This window comes from Pseudophryne corroboree, chromosome 1, assembly GCF_028390025.1.
Source record: "Pseudophryne corroboree isolate aPseCor3 chromosome 1, aPseCor3.hap2, whole genome shotgun sequence".
Lineage (NCBI taxonomy): Eukaryota > Metazoa > Chordata > Amphibia > Anura > Myobatrachidae > Pseudophryne > Pseudophryne corroboree.
This window is the reverse complement of record NC_086444.1, coordinates 630,205,253-630,228,190: the sequence shown is the minus strand read 5'-3', so window position 1 is coordinate 630,228,190 and position 22,938 is coordinate 630,205,253. Positions and strand designations below refer to the sequence as shown.

The following is a 22,938-nucleotide window of genomic DNA, read 5'->3' as shown; positions in this document are numbered from 1 at the left end:
TAGTTTTTCCTGAATCAGATAAATTAAATAAAGTGTGTGATGATGCGTGGGTTCCCCCCGATAGAAAATTATGGGCGGTATACCCTTTCCCGCCAGAAGTTAGGGCGCGTTGGGAAACACCCCTTAGGGTGGATAAGGCGCTCACACGCTTATCAAAACAAGTGGCGGTACCGTCTATAGATAGGGCCGTCCTCAAGGACCAGCTGACAGGAGGCTGGAAAATATCATAAAAAGTATATACACACATACTGGTGTTATACTGCGACCAGCGATCGCCTCAGCCTGGATGTGCAGAGCTGGGGTGGCTTGGTCGGATTCCCTGACTAAAAATATTGATACCCTTGACAGGGACAGTATTTTATTGACTATAGAGCATTTAAAGGATGCATTTCTATATATGCGAGATGCACAGAGGGATATTTGCACTCTGGCATCAAGAGTAAATGCGATGTCCATATCTGCCAGAAGATGTTATGGACACGACAGTGGTCAGGTGATGCAGATTCCAAACGGCACAAAGGTGTATTGCCGTATAAAGGGAGAGGAGTTATTTGGGGTCGGTCCATCGGACCTGGTGGCCACGGCAACTGCTGGAAAATCCGCCGTTTTTACCCTAAGTCACATCTCTGCAGAAAAAGACACCGTCTTTTCAGCCTCAGTCCTTTCGTCCCTATAAGATCATATCTGCCCAGGGATAGAGGAAAGGGAAGAAGACTGCAGCAGGCAGCCCATTCCCAGGAACAGAAGCGTTCCACCGCTTCTGACAAGTTCTCAGCATGGCGCTGAGACCGTACAGGACCCCTGGATCCTACAAGTAGTATCCCAGGGGTACAGATTGGAATGTCGAGACGTTTCCCCTTCGCAGGCTCCTGAAGTCTGCTTTACCAAGGTCTCCCTCCGACAAGGAGGCAGTATGGGAAAAAATTCACAAGCTGTATTCCCAGCAGGTGATAATTAAATTACCCCTCCTACTACAAGAAAAGGGGTATTATTCCACACTATATTGTGGTACTGAAGCCAGAAGGCTAGGTGAGACTTATTCTAAAAAAATTTTTTGAACACTTACAAAGGTTCAAATCAAGATGGAGTCACTCAGAGCAGTGATAACGAACCAGGAAGAAGGGGACTATATAGTGTCCCGGGACATCAGGGATGCTTACCTCTATGTCCCAAATTTGCCCTTCTCACTAAGGGTACCTCAGGTTCGTGGTGCAGAACTGTCACTATCAGTTTCAGACGCTGCCGTTTGGATTGTCCACGGCACCCCGGGTCTTTACCAAGGTAATGGCCGAAATGATGATTCTTCTTCGAAGAAAAGGCGTCTTAATTATCCCTTACTTGGACGATCTCCTGATAAGGGCATAGTCCTGGGAACAGTTGGAGGTCGGAGTAGCACTATCTCGGATACTGCTACAACAGCACGGGTGGATTCTAAATATTCCAAAATCGCAGCTGATCCCGACGACACGTCTGCTGTGCCTAGGGATGATTCTGGACACAGTCCAGAAAAAGGGTGTTTCTCCCGGAAGAGAAAGCCAGGGAGTTATCCGAGCTAGTCAGGAACCTCCTAAAAACAGTGCATCATTGCACAAGGGTCCTGGTAAAAATGGTGGCTTCCTACGAAGCAATTCCATTCGGCAGATTTCACGCAAGAACTTTTCAGTGGGATCTGCTGGACAAATGGTCCGGATCGCATCTTCAGATGCATCAGCGGATAACCCTATATCCAAGGACAAGGGTGTCTCTCCTGTGGTGGTTATAGAGTGCTCATCTTCTAGAGGGCCGCAGATTCGGCATTCAGGATTGGATGCTGGTGACCACGGAGCCCAGCCCGAGAGGCTGGGGAGCAGTCACACAAGGAAAAAATTTCCAGGGAGTGTGATCAAGTCTGGAGACTTTTCTCCACATAAATATACTGGAGCTAAGGGTAAATTTATAATGCTCTAAGCTTAGCAAGACCTCTGCTTCAAGGTCAGCCGGTATTGATCCAGTGGGAAAAAAATCACGGCAGTCGCCCACGTAAACAGACAGGGCGACACAAGAAGCAGGAGGGCAATGGCAAAAACTGGAAGGACTTTTCGCTGGGCGGAAAATCATGTGATAGCACTGTCAGCAGTGTTTCATCCCGGGAATGGAAACTGGGAAGCAGACTTCCTCAGCAGGCACGACCTCCACCCGGGAGAGTGGAAACTTCATCGGGAAGTTTTTTCCACATGATTGTAAACCGTTGGGAAATACCAAAGGTGGACATGATGGCGTCCCGTCTGAACAAAAAAAACGGGACAGGTATTGCGCCAGGTCAAGAGACCCTCAGGCAATAGCTGTGGACGTTCTGGTAACACCGTGGGTGTACCAGTCGGTGTATGTGTTCCCTCCTCTGCTTCTCATACCTAAGGTGCTGAGAATTATAAGACGTAGAGGAGTAAGAACTATACTCATGGCTCCGGATTGGCCAAGAAGGACTTGGTACCCGGAACTTCAAGAGATGCTTACAGAGGTCTTATGGCCTCTGCCGCTAAGAAGGGACTTGTTTCAGCAAGTACCATGTCTGTTCCAAGACTTACCGCAGCTGCGTTTGTCGGCATGGCGGTGGAAAGCCGGATCCTAAGGGAAAAAGGCATTCCGGCAGAGGTCATTCCTACCCTGGTCAAAGTCAGAAAGGAGGTGACCGCACAACATTATCACCACATGTGGCGAAAATATGTTGCGTGGTGTGAGGCCAGGAAGGCCCCACAAAGAAATTTCAACTCGGTCGTTTCCTGCATTTCCTGCAAACAGGAGTGTCTATGGGCCTCAAATTGGGGTCCATTAAGGTTCAAATTTCGGCCCTGTCGATTTTCTTCCAGAAAGAATTGGCTTCAGTTCCTGAAGTCCAGAAGTTTGTCAAGGGAGTATTGCATATACAACCCCCTTTTGTGCCTCCAGTGGCACTGTGGGATCTCAACGTAGTTCTGGGATTCCTCAAATCACATTGGTTTAAAACCAGTCAAATCTGTGGATTTGAAGCATCTCACATGAAAAGTGACCATGCTCTTGGCCCTGGCCTGGACCAGGCGAGTGTCAAATTGGTGGTTTTTTCTCAAAAAAGCCCATATCTGTTTGTCCATTCGGACAGGGCAGAGCTGCGGACTCGTCCCCAGTTCTCTCCCTAAGGTGGTGTCAGTGTTTCACCTGAACCAACTTATTGTGGTGCCTTGCACCTACTAGGGACTTGGAGGACTCCAAGTTGCTAGATGTTGTCAGGGCCCTGAAAATATGTTCCAGGACGGCTGGAGTCAGGAAAACTGACTTGCTGTTATCCTGTATGCACCCAACAAACTGGGTGCTCTTGCTTCTAAGCAGACTATTGCTAGTTGGATGTGTAATACAATTCAGCTTGCACATTCTGTGGCAGGCCTGCCACAGCCAAAATATGTAAATGCCCATTCCACAAGGAAGGTGGGCTCATCTTGGGCGGCTGCCCGAGGGGTCTCGGCTTTACAACTTTGCCGAGCAGCTACTTGGTCAGGGGCAAAACACGTTTGCTAAATTCTACAAATTTGATACCCTGGCTAAGGAGGACCTGGAGTTCTCTCATTCGGTGCTGCAGAGTCATCCGCACTCTCCCGCCCGTTTGGGAGCTTTGGTATAATCCCCATGGTCCTTTCAGGAACCCCAGCATCCACTAGGACGATAGAGAAAATAAGAATTTACTTACCGATAATTCTATTTCTCGGAGTCCGTAGTGGATGCTGGGCGCCCATCCCAAGTGCGGATTATCTGCAATACTTGTACATAGTTACAAAAATCGGGTTATTATTGTTGTGAGCCATCTTTTCAGAGGCTCCGCTGTTATCATACTGTTAACTGGGTTTAGATCACAAGTTGTACGGTGTGGCTGGTATGAGTCTTACCCGGGATTCAAAATTCCTCCCTTATTGTGTACGCTCGTCCGGGCACAGTACCTAACTGGCTTGGAGGAGGGTCATAGGGGGAGGAGCCAGTGCACACCACCTGATCGGAAAGCTTTACTTTTGTGCCCTGTCTCCTGCGGAGCCGCTATTCCCCATGGTCCTTTCAGGAACCCCAGCATCCACTACGGACTCCGAGAAATAGAATTATCGGTAAGTAAATTCTTATTTTTAGCTGTTCTGTAATGACATATGCCATTTTTGGTATCATGCATTGTGCACTACACTAATTTAACATATTCATTTTGCAGCACACTCGATTTAAAACATAATTTTGCAATAATGCCATGTTAATTTGGCAGCATTCGCTGTGCATTGATTTAAGGGGCCAAATGTAATAGAGTGAGAGTTTCAGAAAGTGAGAGATTTGGTAAGGTTTTTCAGTTTTTTTTAAAGTGGCAATCATTTACACTACAAAACCAGGTTGATCTTGCTGTGTAAATGATTGCCACTTTAAAAAAAACTGCAAAACCTTACCAAATCTCCCACTTTCTGAAACTCTCACTCTATTACATTTGGCATAAGGTGTTAATTTTTACAGTGTGCATGCATATTTGTTCACAATTACATTGTTTATAATAGTCTGCAGTTGTATTTCCTACAGTGAGCTTTGACGGCTAGTCTTCTCTTGAGAAGGGGCAAATGGAGTACCACCCAGAGGCAGAACTCTGGGAGGCAACGGAGTCAGCTGCCGCCGGGCTCCTGCTTTGAAGGGGGGCACCTCTCCTCCTGTTCCGTGTGTTCAGAGACATTAATCAATTAAGTTAATTGACAGCAGCCGGTATCTCTTCCGTAGCCGACTTCCCCACTAGTCACTACACCTTACAAATCACACCCTCTTTATTATAGATACACTGGAAGCAGACAATTTACTGATGAAGCTATTTGCTCCTATAAAGGAAGTATGAGAATTCTAACTATATGATGTTATTTCTCAGACAATTACAAGTAACTTCATATAGTTAGAATTCTCACACTTCCTGTACAGCAGCAAATATCTCTATCAGTGAGGTGCATGCTTCCAGTGTAATAGGTTGTGGGTTCTAATCCTGGGTATGACACTTGCTAATTAATTGTCAGATAAATAATCAGCATTGGGAGGGACTGAGCAGATCTATGTAGTGTGTGGCTGGACCCCTACACAGATCTGCCTAGTTGCAACGGTTTTGTAGTAGCTTCGTATAGTTAGAATCGGCAGGCTTGCTATGCAGGAGCAAAAATAAATAAATATTTTTTTTACACATATATATATATATATATATATATATACACACACATATATATATATATATATATATATATAGGGGGCACCAATATTTTTCTTGCCTCCGGGCAACTGTGACAAACTTACGCCACTGGTACCACCACAGACAGTACTATGGTCAGGGGGGTTGGAAGAGTTGGCAAAAAAATAATGTTGCTTTGCACTGCATTGTTGCGGCCCCACGGCCCTTGTGTCTAGCTAACAGTGTGCCTGGAACAGCATCTTGTGGCCAGTAGCGCACAGGGCATGCTTGTAAGGCTCATTGGGGCACAAACTGATATAAGTGAATAAGGGGTCTATGTATTAAGTCCAGGAGAGAGATAACGTGGATGGGAGAAAAAGTACCAGCCAATTAGCTCCTGCCATGTTACAGGCTGTTTTTGAACAATGACAGTTAGGAGCTGGTTGGTTGATACTTTATCTCTCTCCACTTTATCTCTGTCCAAGTAGGGAAGCCAATACTGGGATCCGGATCAGCAGGATGCCGGCATTCTGTACCAAAAATGCCAGGATTTGAATCCCAGGACTGACGCTTCCAGTGCACATGCTCAGTTCCTTGCCTCCCTCCCCCCAACAGCCACCATCCCTCCAAGCAGCACTGAGCACTCTGAGTGTGACTTCAGATGTCACGCTGCCCAGCCTCCAGCCCTCCTGCCTTCAAGCCCTCCCGCCTTTTCAACAGCCGTTGCACCAGCCAGTCCTCTGAATGCCTGTGCTGCTGCCTCTGTACTTTGGGCCCCCTCTACTCTAGTGAGTAGGGTTTTTTTATATTCTAATTTTGAAATTGAAAGCCCCCCTGCCCCCTCGCCATATACATAAACTGAAGGACAATTCAATCCCGAAAATCACTGGGTTGAGATTTTTTCAATCCTGAATTCCAGGAATGAAAAAGGCTTAGTACATAGGGCCTAATTCAGCTTCAGTTGCAGTTTTGTTAAATTAGCAAAACTGTAACTAACTGCATACGTTTGCATGCTGGGAGCTGCCCAGCACAGGGCAAGGCCGCCCAGCATGCTAAGTGCCGACCAGCGATGCAAATAGAGGTAGACCCCCTGCATACAAAGCAAGACTGCATATGCAGGCACAGCATGGCCATGTTTTCCCCCACAGCGGCCGCATGTGACATCACGTGATCACCCTTAAAACGGTCCGGACATTACTGCATTGTCCGGACCATGCCCTATAATGCTGCATTGCCGCCCATCCAAAGCCCGTCGCTGTCAATCACTGTGTGTTTGCATCCTACTGGGATGTGAAAGTCCGTGCACACGCTGTGCAGCCGCAGCGTACGCACAGACGTCCGATAATTTTCTGACATTTGCAACTGAAGCAGAATCAGTAAACACCAAAAAGAAAGAGAATTGCGCTCATGGGCTCATAGTGAGCTACTCATATGTTCAATAGTATAATATAATCAGAGCCGGTAAATAGTATAAAAACAATTTAATAAGTATTCTACTACAAATCACATCCATATAATATAGCCAATAAACGGTTAATAAATCCTAAGTATATCAGGCTAAAAAAATTCCTTGCTGGCCAGCAGTATTTAATAGCAAAGAGTATTTTGAATAAAGTATCTCTTCTAAAAAATCAGTGCACTGATTAGGCTGTACTGTGTTCAGATGGCAGATGGTAACTTAGTATCAGTCAATGAATGAACTGTAGCGCACTGAAGTAGAAATGTAGCGGCTCGGAGTATTAATTACAAGTGTCCGTTTGCCTCCTGGAGCAAAACAGTGGTGTGGTCTTACCCCCAATGCCGAGCGTCCTCGGATAGTATTACCTTTCCACGGGGGTTGCCTTTTCTGTCACCAACTGTGTGTAGTGAGTTGATCCACGGAGGAAGTGTAGCAGGACACTTGATGCCGATGCTTCGTCCAATATATGAAAACAGCTTACGGCGGGATGGACAGATGGCACAGTCCAATAGAACTCCCGCTCGGCTAAGCCGTGTTTCCCCGTCTTTGCCACTATCACTGCTGCAGCTACGGTAGAGTGGGCGGAGACTAACGCGTTTCGTCACGAATGCCACGTGCTTTCTCAGACTTTCTCAGAAAGTCACGTGGCATTCGTGACGAAACGCGTCAGTCTCCGCCCACTCTACCGTAGCTGCAGCAGTGATAGTGGCAAAGACGGGGAAACACGGCTTAGCCGAGCGGGAGTTCTATTGGACTGTGCCATCTGTCCATCCCGCCGTAAGCTGTTTTCATATATTGGACGAAGCATCGGCATCAAGTGTCCTGCTACACTTCCTCCGTGGATCAACTCACTACACACAGTTGGTGACAGAAAAGGCAACCCCCGTGGAAAGGTAATCCTATCCGAGGACGCTCGGCATTGGGGGTAAGACCACACCACTGGTTTGCTCCAGGAGGCAAACGGACACTTGTAATTAATACTCCGAGCCGCTACATTTCTACTTCAGTGCGCTACAGTTCATTCATTGACTGATACTAAGTTACCATCTGCCGTCTGAACACAGTACAGCCTAATCAGTGTACTGATTTTTTAGAAGAGATACTTTATTCAAAATACTCTTTGCTATTAAATACTGCTGGCCAGCAAGGAATTTTTTTAGCCTGATATACTTAGGATTTATTAACCGTTTATTGGCTATATTATATGGATGTGATTTGTAGTAGAATACTTATTAAATTGTTTTTATACTATTTACCGGCTCTGATTATATTATACTATTGAACATATGAGTAGCTCACTATGAGCCCATGAGCGCAATTCTCTTTCTTTTTGGTGTTTAATAATTTTCAGCTCAGGGGTGTATACAGCCCCTGGAGAGAAGCGAGCGTGGGCTCAGGTGTGTTTTGTTTTATTTTTTAAAGGAAAGTAAGATTTTTTTGTATATATATATTTATATTTTTCATGCATATTTTTATTTATCTATTACTTATTTGCTGAAAACAGACACAGGCGCTTCATTTATTCTGTTGTCATAATGAAGCAGAATCAGGGCCATAGACCCCTAAGTGTTCTCTGAAAACTGCTGTGTAATATGTTAGCGCTGTAGAAATACAGTGCAATTTGGAAAGTATTCACAGCGCTTCACTTTTTCCACATTTTGTTAAGTTACAGCCTTATACCAAAGTGGAATAAATTTATTTTTTCCCCCACAAAATTCTACACACAACAATGTGAAAAAAGTTTTTTTTTGAGATTTTTGCAAATTTATTAAAAATAAAAAACTAAGAAATCACATGTACATAAGTATTCACAGCCTTTGCTCAATATTTTGTTGATGCACCTTTGGCAGCAATTACACCCTCAAGTCTTTTTGAATATGATGCCACAAGCTTGGCACACCTATCTTTGGGCAGTTTCGCCAACTCCTCTTTGCAGCACCTCTCAAGCTCCATCAGGCTGGATGGGAAGCGTCGGTGCACATCCATTTTCAGATCTCTCCAGAGATGTTCAATCGGATTCAAGTCTGGGCTCTGGTTGGGCCACTCAAGGACATTCACACAGTTGTCTTGAAGCCACTCCTTTGATATCTTGGCTTTGTGAGCTTAGGTGCATCCTGTTTCCACTGATCATCCTTGAGATGTTCCTACAGCTTAATTGGAGTCCACCTGTGGTAAATTGAGTTGATTGGTCATGATATGGAAAGGCACACACCTGTCTATGGGCTTAATTCAGACCTGATCAGTGCACAGCAGCCGATCAGGTCTTAACTGCGCATGCGTCGGTGCCGCAGTGCGCTGGCCCATGCCAGACAGCTGATGGCTGTCTCAGCCCTGTGATTGCCTCTGCTTGATTGACAGGCAGAGGCAGTCACTGGGCAGGAGGGGGCGGGCCGGCTGCGTTTGGATGCCATTTAGGGGGCGTAGTCCGGGCAACGCAGGCGTGCCCGGACCATTGAGGGCAGGCTACGTTGGCTGCGTGACGTCACATGCAGCCGCTGCGACCCTCACAGTGACGAGTTGCTCCTGCCAGCGTGCAGTAGCTGTGCTGGCAGGGAGCTACTCCTAAAGTACAAAAGCATTGCCGCTGTGCGATGCTTTTGTACTTGTGCGGGGGAGTCAGGCCTGACATGCGGGGTGGACTAGCCTGTGATGGGCGTCTCCCCGCATGTCTGTGTGACTGATCATAAATGTGCTAAATTTAGCACATTTAGAATTAGGTCTGAATTAGGCCCTATATAAGGTCCCACACTTGACAGTGAATGTCTGAGCACAAACCAAGCTTGAAGTCAAAGGAATTGTCTGTAGACCTCCGAGACAGGATTGTCTCGTGGCACAAATCTGGGGAAGGGTACAGAAAAATATCTGCTGCTTTGAAGGTCCCAATGAGCACAGTGGCCTCCATCATCCATAAAAATGGAAGAAGTTTGGAACCACCAGGACTCTTCCTAGTGCTGGTCGGCCATCTAAACTGAGCTATCGAGGGAGAAGGGCCCTAGTCAGGGAGGTGACCAAGAACCCAATGGTCACTCTGTCAGAGCTACAGCATTCCTCTGTGGAGAGAGGAGAACCTTCCAGAAGGACAACCATCTCTGCAGCAATCCACCAAGCAGGCCTGTATGGTAGAGTGGCCAGACAGAAGCCACTCCTTAGTAAAAAGCACATGGCAGCCCGCCTGTAGTTTGCTAAAATGCACTTGAAGGACTGTCAGGCCATGAGAAACAAAATTCTCTGGTCTGATGAGACAAAGATTGAACTCTTTGGCATGAATGCCAGGCGTCATGTTTGGAGGAATTAGAATCATCTTTAATGGCCAGGTATACTTGCGTATACTAGGAATTTGTCATCGGTTTGCTATACAACAGCCAAGTAGGTAACAGATAAGCAGGTGTGGTGGGGGAGGAGCAAGTAATATCAGACAGATAGGTATAGTGCAGGGACATAAGTGAGTTACATGTACTGTATGTCTAGTCAGTCAATGCTCAGGAGTTCAGCAGGCGAACCGCTTGGGGAAAGAAACCAGGCACCGCACATCACTAGGCCAATACCATCCCTACAGTGAAGCATGGTGGTGGCAGCATCATGCTGTGGGGATGTTTTTCAGTGGCAGGAACTAGGAGACTAGTCAGGATGAATGCAGCAATGTATATTGACATCCTGGATGAAAACCTGCTCCAGAGCGCTCTTGACCTCAGACTGGGGCGATGGTTCATCTTTCAGCAGGACAACGACCCTAAGCACACAGCCAAGATATCAAAGGAGTGGCTTCAGGACAACTGTGTGAATGTCCTTGAGTGGCCCAACCAGAGCCCAGACTTGAATCCGATTGAACATCTCTGGAGAGATCTGAAAATGGATGTGCACCGACGCTTCCCATCCAGCCTGATGGAGCTTGAGAGGTGCTGCAAAGAGGAGTTGGCGAAACTGCCCAAAGATAGGTGTGCCAAGCTTGTGGCATCATATTCAAAAAGACTTGAGGGTGTAATTGCTGCCAAAGGTGCATCAACAAAATATTGAGCAAAGGCTGTGAATACTTATGTACATGTGATTTCTTAGTTTTTATATTTTTTATAAATGAGCTAAAATCTCTAAAAAGAAAAAAAAAATTCACATTGTCATTATGGGGTATTGTGAGTAGAATTTTGAGGGGAAAAATGAATTTATTCCATTTTGTTATAAGGCTGTAACATAAAATGTGGAAAAAGTGAAGCGCTGTGAATACTTCCTGGATGCACTGTAATGCTGCATTCACACCGCAAATGCCGGGTCCTACCCGGTAAGACAAACGTGTACTTACCGGGTGGGATCCGACATTTGCGCTCCGTTGCAGGCTTCCCGACCCGGCAATATACCGGGTCGGTTGCCATGACAACGGAGGCCGCAGCAGCAGCAGGGGCGGGGGTGGAGGCGGCGTCGGGAGATGAGCTCATCTCCAGCGCCGCCTCTCCCTATCTTGTGAATGGGAACCGTGTCGCATCGACACGGCTCCCATTCACACCGCACCTGACCCGGTAATCAACCCGGGTAAAACCCTTCTTTTTTACCGGGTTGATTTACCGGGTCAGGCGACCCGCTAAATCGCCCAGTGTGCTTTCACATCGCACACTGACCCGGTTCGACACGGCAATATGCCGTGTCGGTACCGGGTTATTTGTGCGATGTGAAAGGGGTATAACTGTTAATAAAAGATTTATCAGGATCCTCTAATATGATCAGTGAGATATTGGGGCTTTCTAATAAAAACTAATATACCAATTGTTGCAACTATTTATGCCCAATTTCCTGTGCAAACAGGCTGCCATGGAAAGTACAGCCAGCTCGAGGGCTTCTCCAGCAATAAGATCTGTAGAGCAACAGTTGTTCTTCATATGAAAAATGTGTTTTCATATACTGTGCTGGTGGTGGGGATTTCAGACAAATGCATTTGCCTTTGATACAGTTATATACAACTGTGTCTGAAAATGTATATGTGTGTAGTGACTTATGCGGGTCTACTTCGCTGTGGATTCTCTTTGTCTGTGTGCTCTAGGTTGCCATGGAAATTCTTTGCCCTGATGCTTTGTTGAAGGATGCAGAGCTGGCTCCCTGTTATTTTAGCATGTTGGAAGGGAAAAGTCTGTAGACGGGGGGAGCAATTTACCCACACTCTGTGCAGCAAGCTGATCCATGATCATTCTATAGAGCAGTAGTGCTCATGACCTTGAAGTATGTTTGTTTGTTTGTTTGTTTGTTTGTTTGTTTGTTTGTATATGTATGTATGTACCCTAATACATACGTATAGACGCACACATGAATGTCGTTGTCTTACAATGTAACAGATTTTTACATTTCTTTATGTCTGTTACATAAAAGAATTCATGGAATAGTCACCCTGCTGGTACATGCTTATGTATTTACTGCCTCTAGTAAATATGTTCTGTATGCTCGTGTTTTTTCCTACTGACTGCAGTATACTGCCCTGTGTGTGGCAGACATAGGGATCAGCTGACTATGATGGGCTTTTGTCATTGAGGAAACACACTTTAGGAAATCCACACTATGACAGTGTGTGAGAGGGTGATCACTTTAAAAAAATAAAAACAAGAGGCTTTTAAGTTAATAAAATAATGATACATTTAATCATTCAGAAGGCACATTTTCATGTGATACATAATGATGCTGCATATATACACCAGTACTTGCACTTGTAAGCTCACCAGTCTCCTGTCCAGTCTGGAGGTAAAGAGGACACCAGTAGTCACCAGCAGCTGGCCGGAGGGGTCTGGGCATGGCCTATATAGAGTATGGGAGGGGCAAGCACAGGACCCCACCTCTCTGCCGGCGCACAGTATATATAAATGCAGCTAAGCCGATTATCTGCCCCCTTCTCACCCGCATCATCTGCAGCCCCAGCACCGACCCCTCTTCCTTCCTCACCACACACAGGGTCTCACCCCTTCCTGCCAGGCTAATATTTCACCTTCTCCCCTGCCAGTAAGTGGCCACATGTGCCTCTGGTCACTGAGGGACCGTCTGGTTACTCCTGCATCTGTTTCCTGGTTACTGCTGCTACTTGTTGCCGAGTCCCGGGTTGGCAAGTAACCTGGGGTTACAGCATAGTGTATGGAGGAGGGGGTGCAGAGTATGCGGTATATGGTAAGAGCAGTATATGGAGGAGGGTCCCGGGTGTATCTGTGGTACCAGTGCTCGAAGTGGGCCAGTATAAACGGTATGGCATATCGGCAGTTCTTTGAGCACTGCAGTCTTTAGACCCCCGCCGCTGCATCGAGCTCTCGCTCCTATGACCGCGGCGCTACTATTTCAAATCTGCTGTGGACCAGCAGCCAATCCCGTTCCTGATTGGTTGCCGGCCTGCGGCAGATTTGAAATAGTAGCACCGCGGTCATAGGAGCCGCAGTGTCGCCGACCACAGCCTCCTCCTCCTTGCACCACTGCCGCCCTCTACCTCCTACTCCGCTACACTGCCGCCGCCCAATCCTTCTGTGCACCTTCGCACCATGCGGACCACAGCCTCCTCATCCACTGCACCGCAGACCACAGCATCCTCAGCACCGCCGCTGCTAAATAGGTAATGTTACCTATTGTTACTAATACTAAAAGCGAGCCCTACAAGGGTATGCCTTTCTACAATCGGAGGTCCCAGATGACAAAACTATCTACACAAACCACAAAAATGCAAAAAAAAATGGTGTCTACCTTTTTTGTGTGGACCATTTTCATGTCGACCTTTTGACCCTGTTGACCTTTTGTACTGTCTACCTTTGTCATGTCGACCTTTTGACTGTCCACCTAATGTCTGTCTAACATGTGGTGTCTACTTATTGACTGTCTAACCACAGTTTATCATCCCACACCCGTGAATTTCGGCTCATACCATGTGCTATAATGTGAATTTCGGCTCATACTGTGTGCTACAATGTGAATTTCGGCTCATTCAGTGTGCTACAATGTGAATTTCGGCTCATTCAGTGTGCTATAATGTGAAAGGGGCACCAGTACTAGATAGTATGAGGGGTCCTAATATTGTGGTGCACAATGTGTATAAGGGGTATATGGTGTTGTAAACTACACTGATGGATACGCCCCTTTTGATCGGTCACGCCCCCTCTTCTGGAGCGGAAACCTTCACTTTTCCATACTCCCACTTCAAAATTTCCACTTCGACCTCTGTGTGGCACTATATGGAGAGGTATGGGGGTGCAGTGTATATAGGGTATATGGTAAGGAGTGCAGTGTACACAGGGGTATGTGTGTCTGTGTTGAACGGAGTGGTGCACTTCTGAATCACAATTCAACCTAATGCAAGAGTAAGACAAGGCTCAATCTCCATAACTTTAGATGTGTGGAAAAAAAATAATCCTTTTGCATAAAAATGCAAGCGCATGCCCTCCTAAAATGTAAACTGATTTTAAATTATCTTGTCCTGCAAAACCAAATCTAGGGGGTCATTCCGAGTTGTTCGCTCGTTATTTTTTTGTTGCAACGGAGCGATTAGTCGCTAATGCGCATGCGCAATGTCCGCAGTGCGACTGCGCCAAGTAAATTTGCTATGCAGTTAGGTATTTTACTCACGGCATTACGAGGTTTTTTCTTCGTTCTGGTGATCGTAATGTGATTGACAGGAAGTGGGTGTTTCTGGGCGGAAACAGGCCGTTTTATGGGTGTGTGCGAAAAAACGCTACCGTTTCTGGAAAAAACGCGGGAGTGGCTGGAGAAACGGAGGAGTGTCTAGCTGAACGCTGGGTGTGTTTGTGACGTCAAACCAGGAACGAAACTGACTGAACTGATCGCAGATGCCGAGTAAGTGTGGAGTTACTCAGAAACTGCTAAGAAGTGTCTATTCGCAATTTTTCTAATCTTTCGTTCGCAATTTTGATAAGCTAAGATTCACTCCCAGTAGGCGGCAGCTTAGCGTGTGCAAAGCTGCTAAAAGCAGCTTGCGAGCGAACAACTCGGAGTGAGGGCCCTAATTTTTAGATCTGGGTGTGGCATAACCTGTCACCATTCCAGATATCGATATTATATTATGACGACACCATGTTTTAATGTAGAATGTACATTATGTTTAATGTAGGTCTGAATGTAGATACTGACATGCTGATCTGTTCCTTCTGCCAACGTTATGAATGGTAAAAGTCATAATTATACAGTTCTATTTTAGCCTAACCCTAAATCTAACCCTAATTGCAACCTAAACCAGACTTTCAGAATGCGGAAAATTTTGGATATGTTGACATTTTGTCAGTATAGATGTGTGTCTACATTTTGAAGGTCAACATTCTGTGTACATCCACATGCAAACATGTAGTCTGCATTAAGTAAGAAACACCCTCAAACTGTTCAGTTCCACATCAGGCATTTTGCACTTTCACAGATCACATGACACATAAATACATATGCTTATCCAAAAAAAGGTGCAATTGCAAAAAGGTTGGGTATTTAAAAAAAAAAAAAAAAAAAGCATTTACATTTCAGCTTCATAAGGTACTACCTTACCCGCTAAACCACTGAGCTGTATAGTTGTTTGAAAAATAAAAAATAAAAAGAATCCATGCAACTCAGAACAGGTATAAGACTATACTGAACTCAATCAAAATGAGAAGTATCGTATAAAAAGTGTATTTCACTAAAATATATGCTTTTTTTTTTCAATATATATACATATTCTGTATTAATTATTCAGCTGTGAATTTATATCCCTCTTTGAAGCTTTATTTTGACATCTTTCATGTATTCTTGCTGAAGAAGAGGGAAAATGATATAATACGGATGACCTTGGGCAGATACTAATGAGCTAAAACAGCAAATCTGTTTGTCACAGTTAATATGGTTAATAAACATTGCATTAGTAGTGTGAAGAGCAGAAAGAGTCTAGACCAGGTCGCATCTGCACATTTATTTCAGCCCTCTCACATTGATTATCTACGCTGCTTGTCTAGTGATTTCTAGAAACTTTGTGAAGGATGACATACACAGTGCAACACGCATATATTCATTTGTAGGGGGAGGTTTTATATATTTGTGCAAGCATTGTGACTTTGAAGGTGAAACTTAAAGGCACATATCTTGCACAATTTAAGATGTGATCACTAAGCAAGGCCTTTGGGGAGATTTAGGGGGACATTTACTAAGCAGTGATAAGAGCGAAGAAGTGAGAGCCAGTGGAGAAGTTGCCCCATCCACCAATCAGCAGCTCTGTATAATTCTATAGTATGCAAATTATAGATGTTACTTCAGTGTTGATTGGTTACCAAGGGCAACTCCTCCACTGTCTCACTTCTCCGCTTTTATCACTGCTTAGTAAATGTCCCCCTTAGACTGCATTTTTTTCAATATAATAGTACTGGATTGACCTGTTTATGTTTATTATTAATCATATTTGCCTTTATTTCCAATGACCAATATTTTCATTTCCTTAACAAAAACAGGAATACTTTTAAATATATATTATATACTCTCCTTGATCATTTACACATAGCTCAAGTGTCTGGTTGCTATGGGTTACAGCACACTTACACTTTCTACATAAATAACCCCCAGGTTGCATTGCACTTTGCACTCAAGGATTTAGACAGAATTTCCTGGTGAGAGGCAAACAAAAATCATGAGTTAGTATCTGACGGCTCACAGAACAACTGTTATAATGATTGTCCTTCGCATTGCTTTATATCAGTGTTGGACTGGGGCATTAAGGGTCTGCCGGCGGAATGCAGTATAAGGGGCTCAGGTTATGGGGTGTTGCCAGCCACCACAGAGGCTTGGCTAATCATAAGAGAGTGCATGGTCTGGGCCCTTTGAGATAGATAGATAGATAGATATATATATATATATATATATATATATATATATTGTGACAAGAACACTGGGATAGTGTTTGAGGGCAGGTATATTTGTCCCAGGTTCTTGTCTTACATGTTTTAGAAAATGTTAACTTCTAGGAAAAATGCTTTTTGTTTTGTCTGAACCTTTTCAGTTTGCTGTAAAAGCTGGGTAAAGGCTCTGAGAGAGAGATAAGGCGAGTTCTAGACATTGGGCCCAGTTCGGGTCTTTGGCCTCACAGAGGGCTAATCAGGGTTTCAGCTGTGTAAGAGTGATATAGTGCTTCTAACCTGATTAGTATGGGCAGACTGCCTGGGAAGGCTGCAGGATCTGTGTGTGAGAGACACGCTTTCTGATGCAAGTAAGCTATACAGTATGTACTGAAGAACTCTGTGTTTTGTTTAGTGACAGTTAGGAACATCTTATGTTTAGTTAGTGCCGGACAGGCAAGGTATTTTTATTTTGGGGTTTGTTTTATTTTCTGTTTCAATAAAACTGGCCGGGGTCAGTTGTACCAGAAACTGGACTTGTGTTGTTCCTCAGCTGCTGCGTCCTGCCATATTCCCCAGGAAAAGGCACCTTGCACCCCTACAGTGTTACAACTTGGTGGAGAATGCGAGCAGGCCGTTCTGCGCATAAGTGAAAGCAGCAGCTTTGTGAGGCCTGCAGAAAACGGTGGTTTATGCAGATACAGCCCAGTGTGAAGTTACTGAGACTCACCCCTGAGGGTTTGATATATGTCCTGGGTGAAAGCAGCTGCAAAGCCGCCTGAAAAATCTGTTGACATGGAGGATCTGCTTAAAGCCTTGCTGCAAGCTACAGCGGCTCAGCAGGAGGCCAACCGACAGCAGCAGGTGGCAATGGAGGAAAATTGGAGACTACAGCAGGAGGCCAACTGAAAGCGTGCCTGACCTGGAGGTAAAGAAGGATCTGTTTGCGTCTGAACAGTTAAAGGATCCTACCTTAATAAAGGCTAGAGAGAATGTTAAGATTGTTAATGGGGAACCTGTGGTACCAGGTGACAGGGTTACGTATCCCCACATGGCCATCTGTAATGAGCTCTTGTACCACATTGTCAAAAGGGGTGAGGATGTGGTGGAACAGCTGGTAGTTCCCCAGCCTTATCGGAGAACGGTACTAGATTTAGCTCACAGTCACGTTACCGCAGGACATTTAGGGGCAGAAAAAACCACTGAAAGAGTTTTACAAAGGTTCTTTTGGCCAGGGGTTTATAAAGAAGTGTCTGAATATTGTTCTTCCTGTCCTGAGTGCCAGTATCATGCCCCTAGACCCCATTTCAGGAGCCCACTAGTTCCCATGCCTATTATAGAGGTCCCGTTTGACAGAATAGCCATGGATCTCGTGGGGCCCTTGTTAAAGTCTGCTCGGGGCCATCAGTATATCCTGGTAATTATGGACTATGCCACTCGATATCCTGAGGCTGTCCCTTTACGCACTATCACAACCAAGGCGATAGCTAGGGAGCTGGTGCAGGTATTTAGTAGAGTGGGAATACCAAAAGAAATTTTGACTGACCAAGGTACTCCATTTATGTCAAGGATCATGAAAGAATTGTGCAAGTTATTTAAGGTCACTCACCTCAGGACGTCCATCTACCATCCCCAAACTGACGGGTTGGTGGAAAGGTTTAATAAAACATTAAAAAGTATGTTAAAAAAGGTTGTTGAGAGAGATGGGAAAAACTGGGATTGTTTGTTGCCCTACTTGTTAATGGCCATCAGAGAAGTTCCTCAGTCCTCTACGGGGTTTTCTCCATTTGATTTGTTGTATGGTAGACACCCCAGAGGGCTGTTGGATGTTGCCAAAGAGACGTGGGAAGGACAGCCCACTCCTTATAGAAGCGTTATTGAGCATGTAACACAAATGCAGGATAGGATTGCAGCCGTGGTACCTGTTGTCAGAGAGCACATGGAACAGGCCCAAAGTGCTCAACAGAGGGTCTATAACCGGAGTGCCAAGATACGGGAATTTGCTCCTGGAGATAGAGTTCTTGTTTTGGTACCCACTGTGGAAAGCAAATTCCTAGCTAAATGGCAGGGTCCATTTGAGATTAGGGAAAAAGTGAATGAGGTTAATTACAAAGTATACCAGCCGGGAAAGAGAAAACCCGAACAGATCTACCATGTTAACTTAATCAAACCCTGGAAAGATAGGTTGTCTCTGTCAGCGGAGCCTTGCCCTTCGGTGTCTTCACCCCGGTTGCTTCCCGCAGTGAAGGTGTCAGAGACATTATCAGCTGATCAGAACAATCAGGTTAAAGAATTTCTCATCCAAAATAGGGAGGTATTTTCAGAGCTGCCTGGCCGAACGACCATAATAAAACATGACATTGTCACAGAACCAGGGGTCAGGGTTCATTTAAAGCCATATAGGATTCCTGAAGCTCAGCGAGAAGCTATTTCTAAGGAAGTTAAAACCATGTTAGAACTTGGAGTCATAGAGGAGTCTAACAGTGAGTGGTCCAGTCCCATAGTGCTCATCCCGAAGCCCGACGGTAGCATACGCTTCTGTAATGACTTTCGTAAGTTAAATGAAGTGTCCAAGTTTGACGCATACCCCATGCCCCGTGTGGATGAGCTTGTAGAAAGGCTGGGAACAGCCAGGTTTCTCACCACATTGGACCTGACCAAAGGTTACTGGCAAATACCTTTATCTGATAGCGCCAAAGAAAAAACAGCCTTTTCGGTTCCGGAGGGGCTGTACCAGTATAAGATGTTACCCTTTGGGTTGCATGGGGCTCCAGCAACCTTTCAACGGGCGATGGATAAAATTTTGAGGCCCCATAGAAAATATGCAGCTGCCTATTTGGATGATGTGGTAATTCACAGTACAGACTGGGGGTCACATTTGGTTAAAGTACAAGCAGTACTGGACTCAATCAGAGAGGCAGGGTTAACTGCTAACCCAAAGAAGTGCTGCCTCGCAATGGAGGAGGTCAAATACTTGGGCTTCACCATAGGCAGAGGTCTGATTAGGCCCCAATTGAATAAAGTTGATGCTATTCAAAACTGGCCTCGTCCAGTGAATAAAAAACAGGTAAGGGCTTTTTTGGGAATTACTGGGTACTATAGACGGTTTATTCCTAATTTTGCGACCACAGCGGTGCCGTTGTCAGACCTTACCAAAGGGAAGCAGTCAAATGTGGTGAAATGGAACCCTGATGCAGAAAAGGCGTTCCAAGCGTTAAAAGTGGCTTTGTGTTCACAACCGGTGTTGATAACACCAGATTTTTCAAAAGAATTTGTGGTACAGACAGATGCCTCAGAGGTAGGGATAGGTGCTGTGCTGTCCCAAACCAGAGATGGGGACGAACACCCTATCATTTATTTGAGTAGGAAACTCAATGAGCATGAAAAAAGGTATGCCATTGTGGAAAAGGAGGCTTTGGCCATTAAGTGGGCACTAGATACCTTGAGATATTACCTCTTGGGTAGACAATTCAGACTAGTGACAGACCATGCCCCTTTAAAATGGATGTATGTAAATAGAGGCAAGAATGCTCGTGTAACTAGATGGTTTCTAGCGTTGCAGGACTTTAAGTTTACTGTCGAACATAGACCGGGAACACAATTGGCCAACGCAGATGCATTGTCTCGCATCTTCTGTTTGGGGGCTACAAGTGTTCCGGCCCCTAGGTCGAAACAGGGGAGGGGGATATGTGACAAGAACACTGGGATAGTGTTTGAGGGCAGGTATATTTGTCCCAGGTTCTTGTCTTACATGTTTTAGAAAATGTTAACTTCTAGGAAAAATGCTTTTTGTTTTGTCTGAACCTTTTCAGTTTGCTGTAAAAGCTGGGTAAAGGCTCTGAGAGAGAGATAAGGCGAGTTCTAGACATTGGGCCCAGTTCGGGTCTTTGGCCTCACAGAGGGCTAATCAGGGTTTCAGCTGTGTAAGAGTGATATAGTGCTTCTAACCTGATTAGTATGGGCAGACTGCCTGGGAAGGCTGCAGGATCTGTGTGTGAGAGACACGCTTTCTGATGCAAGTAAGCTATACAGTATGTACTGAAGAACTCTGTGTTTTGTTTAGTGACAGTTAGGAACATCTTATGTTTAGTTAGTGCCGGACAGGCAAGGTATTTTTATTTTGGGGTTTGTTTTATTTTCTGTTTCAATAAAACTGGCCGGGGTCAGTTGTACCAGAAACTGGACTTGTGTTGTTCCTCAGCTGCTGCGTCCTGCCATATTCCCCAGGAAAAGGCACCTTGCACCCCTACAGTGTTACAATATATATATATTAAATACTGCTCATGCATGATAATGTACCAGATTAACAACATCAACATCATGCACTGTAGAAAATACACCATAGTCCTGCGCAGCATTGGGTTATATAGATGCAAATGCAAATGTCACACCTGGAATCTACTCCAGGCCTTTTACCTGCTTAATTGATGATGAAATAACGAGGGAATAGCCCACCCCTGTCCATGAAATAGCTTTTGAGTCGATTGTCCCATTGCTTTTGGTCCCTTAAAAAGTGGGAGGCACATATAGAAACCGTTGTAATTCCTACACCGTTCACCTGATTTGGATGTAAATACCCTCAAATTAAAGCAGAAAGTTTGCAGTTAAAGCACATCTTGTTTGTTTCATTTCAAATCCATTGTGGTGGTGTATAGAGCCCAAAATATGAGAATTGTGTCGATGTCCCAATATTTATGGACCTGACTGTATATATAGTATATATATTTCAAGTGCACAGTCTGGAACAGTCGGGCCCACCAGGAGTTTCCCCTGTGCTCCAGTCCAACTCTGCTTTAATTATATGGTAGTTTTAAGGACATGTCCATACTGAAGACATTTCAGTAGTTGTGATTATCTGTGTTGTATGACCTCTGTGTTGTCATTGCACAATACCACATAATCTTTTTACTGTGTGTTTTGGTAGGAACTTGAAGATCGAAACCAGGAGTTGGAGAAAGAGCTACAGAAGGCCAAGCAGAGTTTGAAAGAAACACACTTAGAAAGAGATAAGATACGGGAGGAAATCAACAGAGCTGGGGATGAGCTGGACATAAAAATTTGTCAGCTCAATGAGTTGCGTTTGGGTCTCTCCCAACTTCTAGAAAGCAACTGAAAATGGATGGGTAGTTGCTGACTAAAGTATTGATTATGATTGTACAACTATTGGGATTTGAGACCTGCTCCTGAGAACTTACAAGAGGCAGAGAAGCCTGAATTACTGCAGGACAACTATAGCTACTCAACATTATACTTACTGGCTTCTTGAGAAATAAAGGTTTCTAGGCCAGTTAGCTGTAGAAGTAGCAAATCCAGGTCACTGCACATCCAAGACCAGCATACTTTCTGCTCTTATTTCTTAGAATTATGCTTCAAGTATAATAGAAATAGTATTATTTTTTTGCGCAATTTTAACCACTTTCCAACAAGGAACAATAGCCATGAAACAAAACCAAAACTAATTATCTGTACTGTGAAACAACTGGTATTTTCCATGTAAAGCATAAATGGAATATTTCCTATTAAGAGGTACAGGACACTGTATAATCACTGTGTATTACCACTTCATAGACCAGATTTATCAGGGCTGTAGCATCATCCCTTCCCGTGACACTTGGGACCATCTATGTAAATGCCTTAATTAAATGTATAGCCGGACTGGCATCATTCTCTCCCAAGGTGGGAATACAGTGACACAGATATTCTGTCTTAATCCATTTTATTAAAGGTACTTTTCATCTACAGGACGAACAGTGATGGTACTGCAGCTTCATAAGACTTGCACACAGATAACAGCAGTCCTCCTTGTCAGGGATAATCCTTTTAAAATGCATGGAATAATTTCTCGATTAAAAAAACAAATGTGTGTGTTTATGATTTTTGTCAGCCAGGCATAAAATCACCAGTAGGTAAATGGTTAGTAATTGTTACTTCCTACAAGTTGAGTTTCCATTTTGCAATGCTTGGTAGTGAGAAGATGGAAACAAAATAGTTCCAGTATGTACATGTCACTTTTTATGCACCCAGTCTGTTGCTTTGATGTGTTTTCCATAATCCTGTGAGCTCAGCATTAATGCACCAACAGAAGATGAGCAATCATAGTGAAAGCAGGATAGTCCATAGCCACAAGAAAATAGAACATGTTATAACTATGGCCCTCATTCCGACCTGATCGCTAGCAGGCTACTTTTAGCACTGCTGCGATCAGGTAATCGCGCCTACAGGCGAGGGGGAATCGCTGTGCAGAGCTGCACTCGCTTGTGCAGAGAGCTGCACAAACAAAAGTTTGTGCAGTTTCTGCACAGCGCAGGACTTACTCGCTGCGATGATCTTGTCCGGAGCGGACGTCAGGAACCCTCCCTGGAAGCGGCTGGACACGCATGCGTTCACCCGGACACCCCCGGCCGGCCTCTTCCTGTCAATCTTCTAGCGTTCGCCGCTGCAAACGATTTCTTCGTTCAATTCGTCGCTGCCCGGTGAGGTGCATATGGCTTATGCAC

At 44.8% G+C, this 22,938-nt stretch overlaps 1 protein-coding gene across 1 annotated transcript in view; it reads left to right on the top strand.

Moving 5' to 3' along the window:
* HOMER3 (homer scaffold protein 3) overlaps nucleotides 1-22,304 on the top strand; it is a 260,671-nt gene extending 238,367 nt beyond the window's left edge. Inside the window, exon 9 of the mRNA XM_063914539.1 lies at nucleotides 21,366-22,304. Coding sequence (XP_063770609.1) covers nucleotides 21,366-21,554 — 189 coding nt within the window. The 3' untranslated portion in view covers nucleotides 21,555-22,304. The remainder of the gene's footprint in view (nucleotides 1-21,365) is intronic.
* The last annotated feature ends 634 nt before the right edge of the window (nucleotides 22,305-22,938 follow it).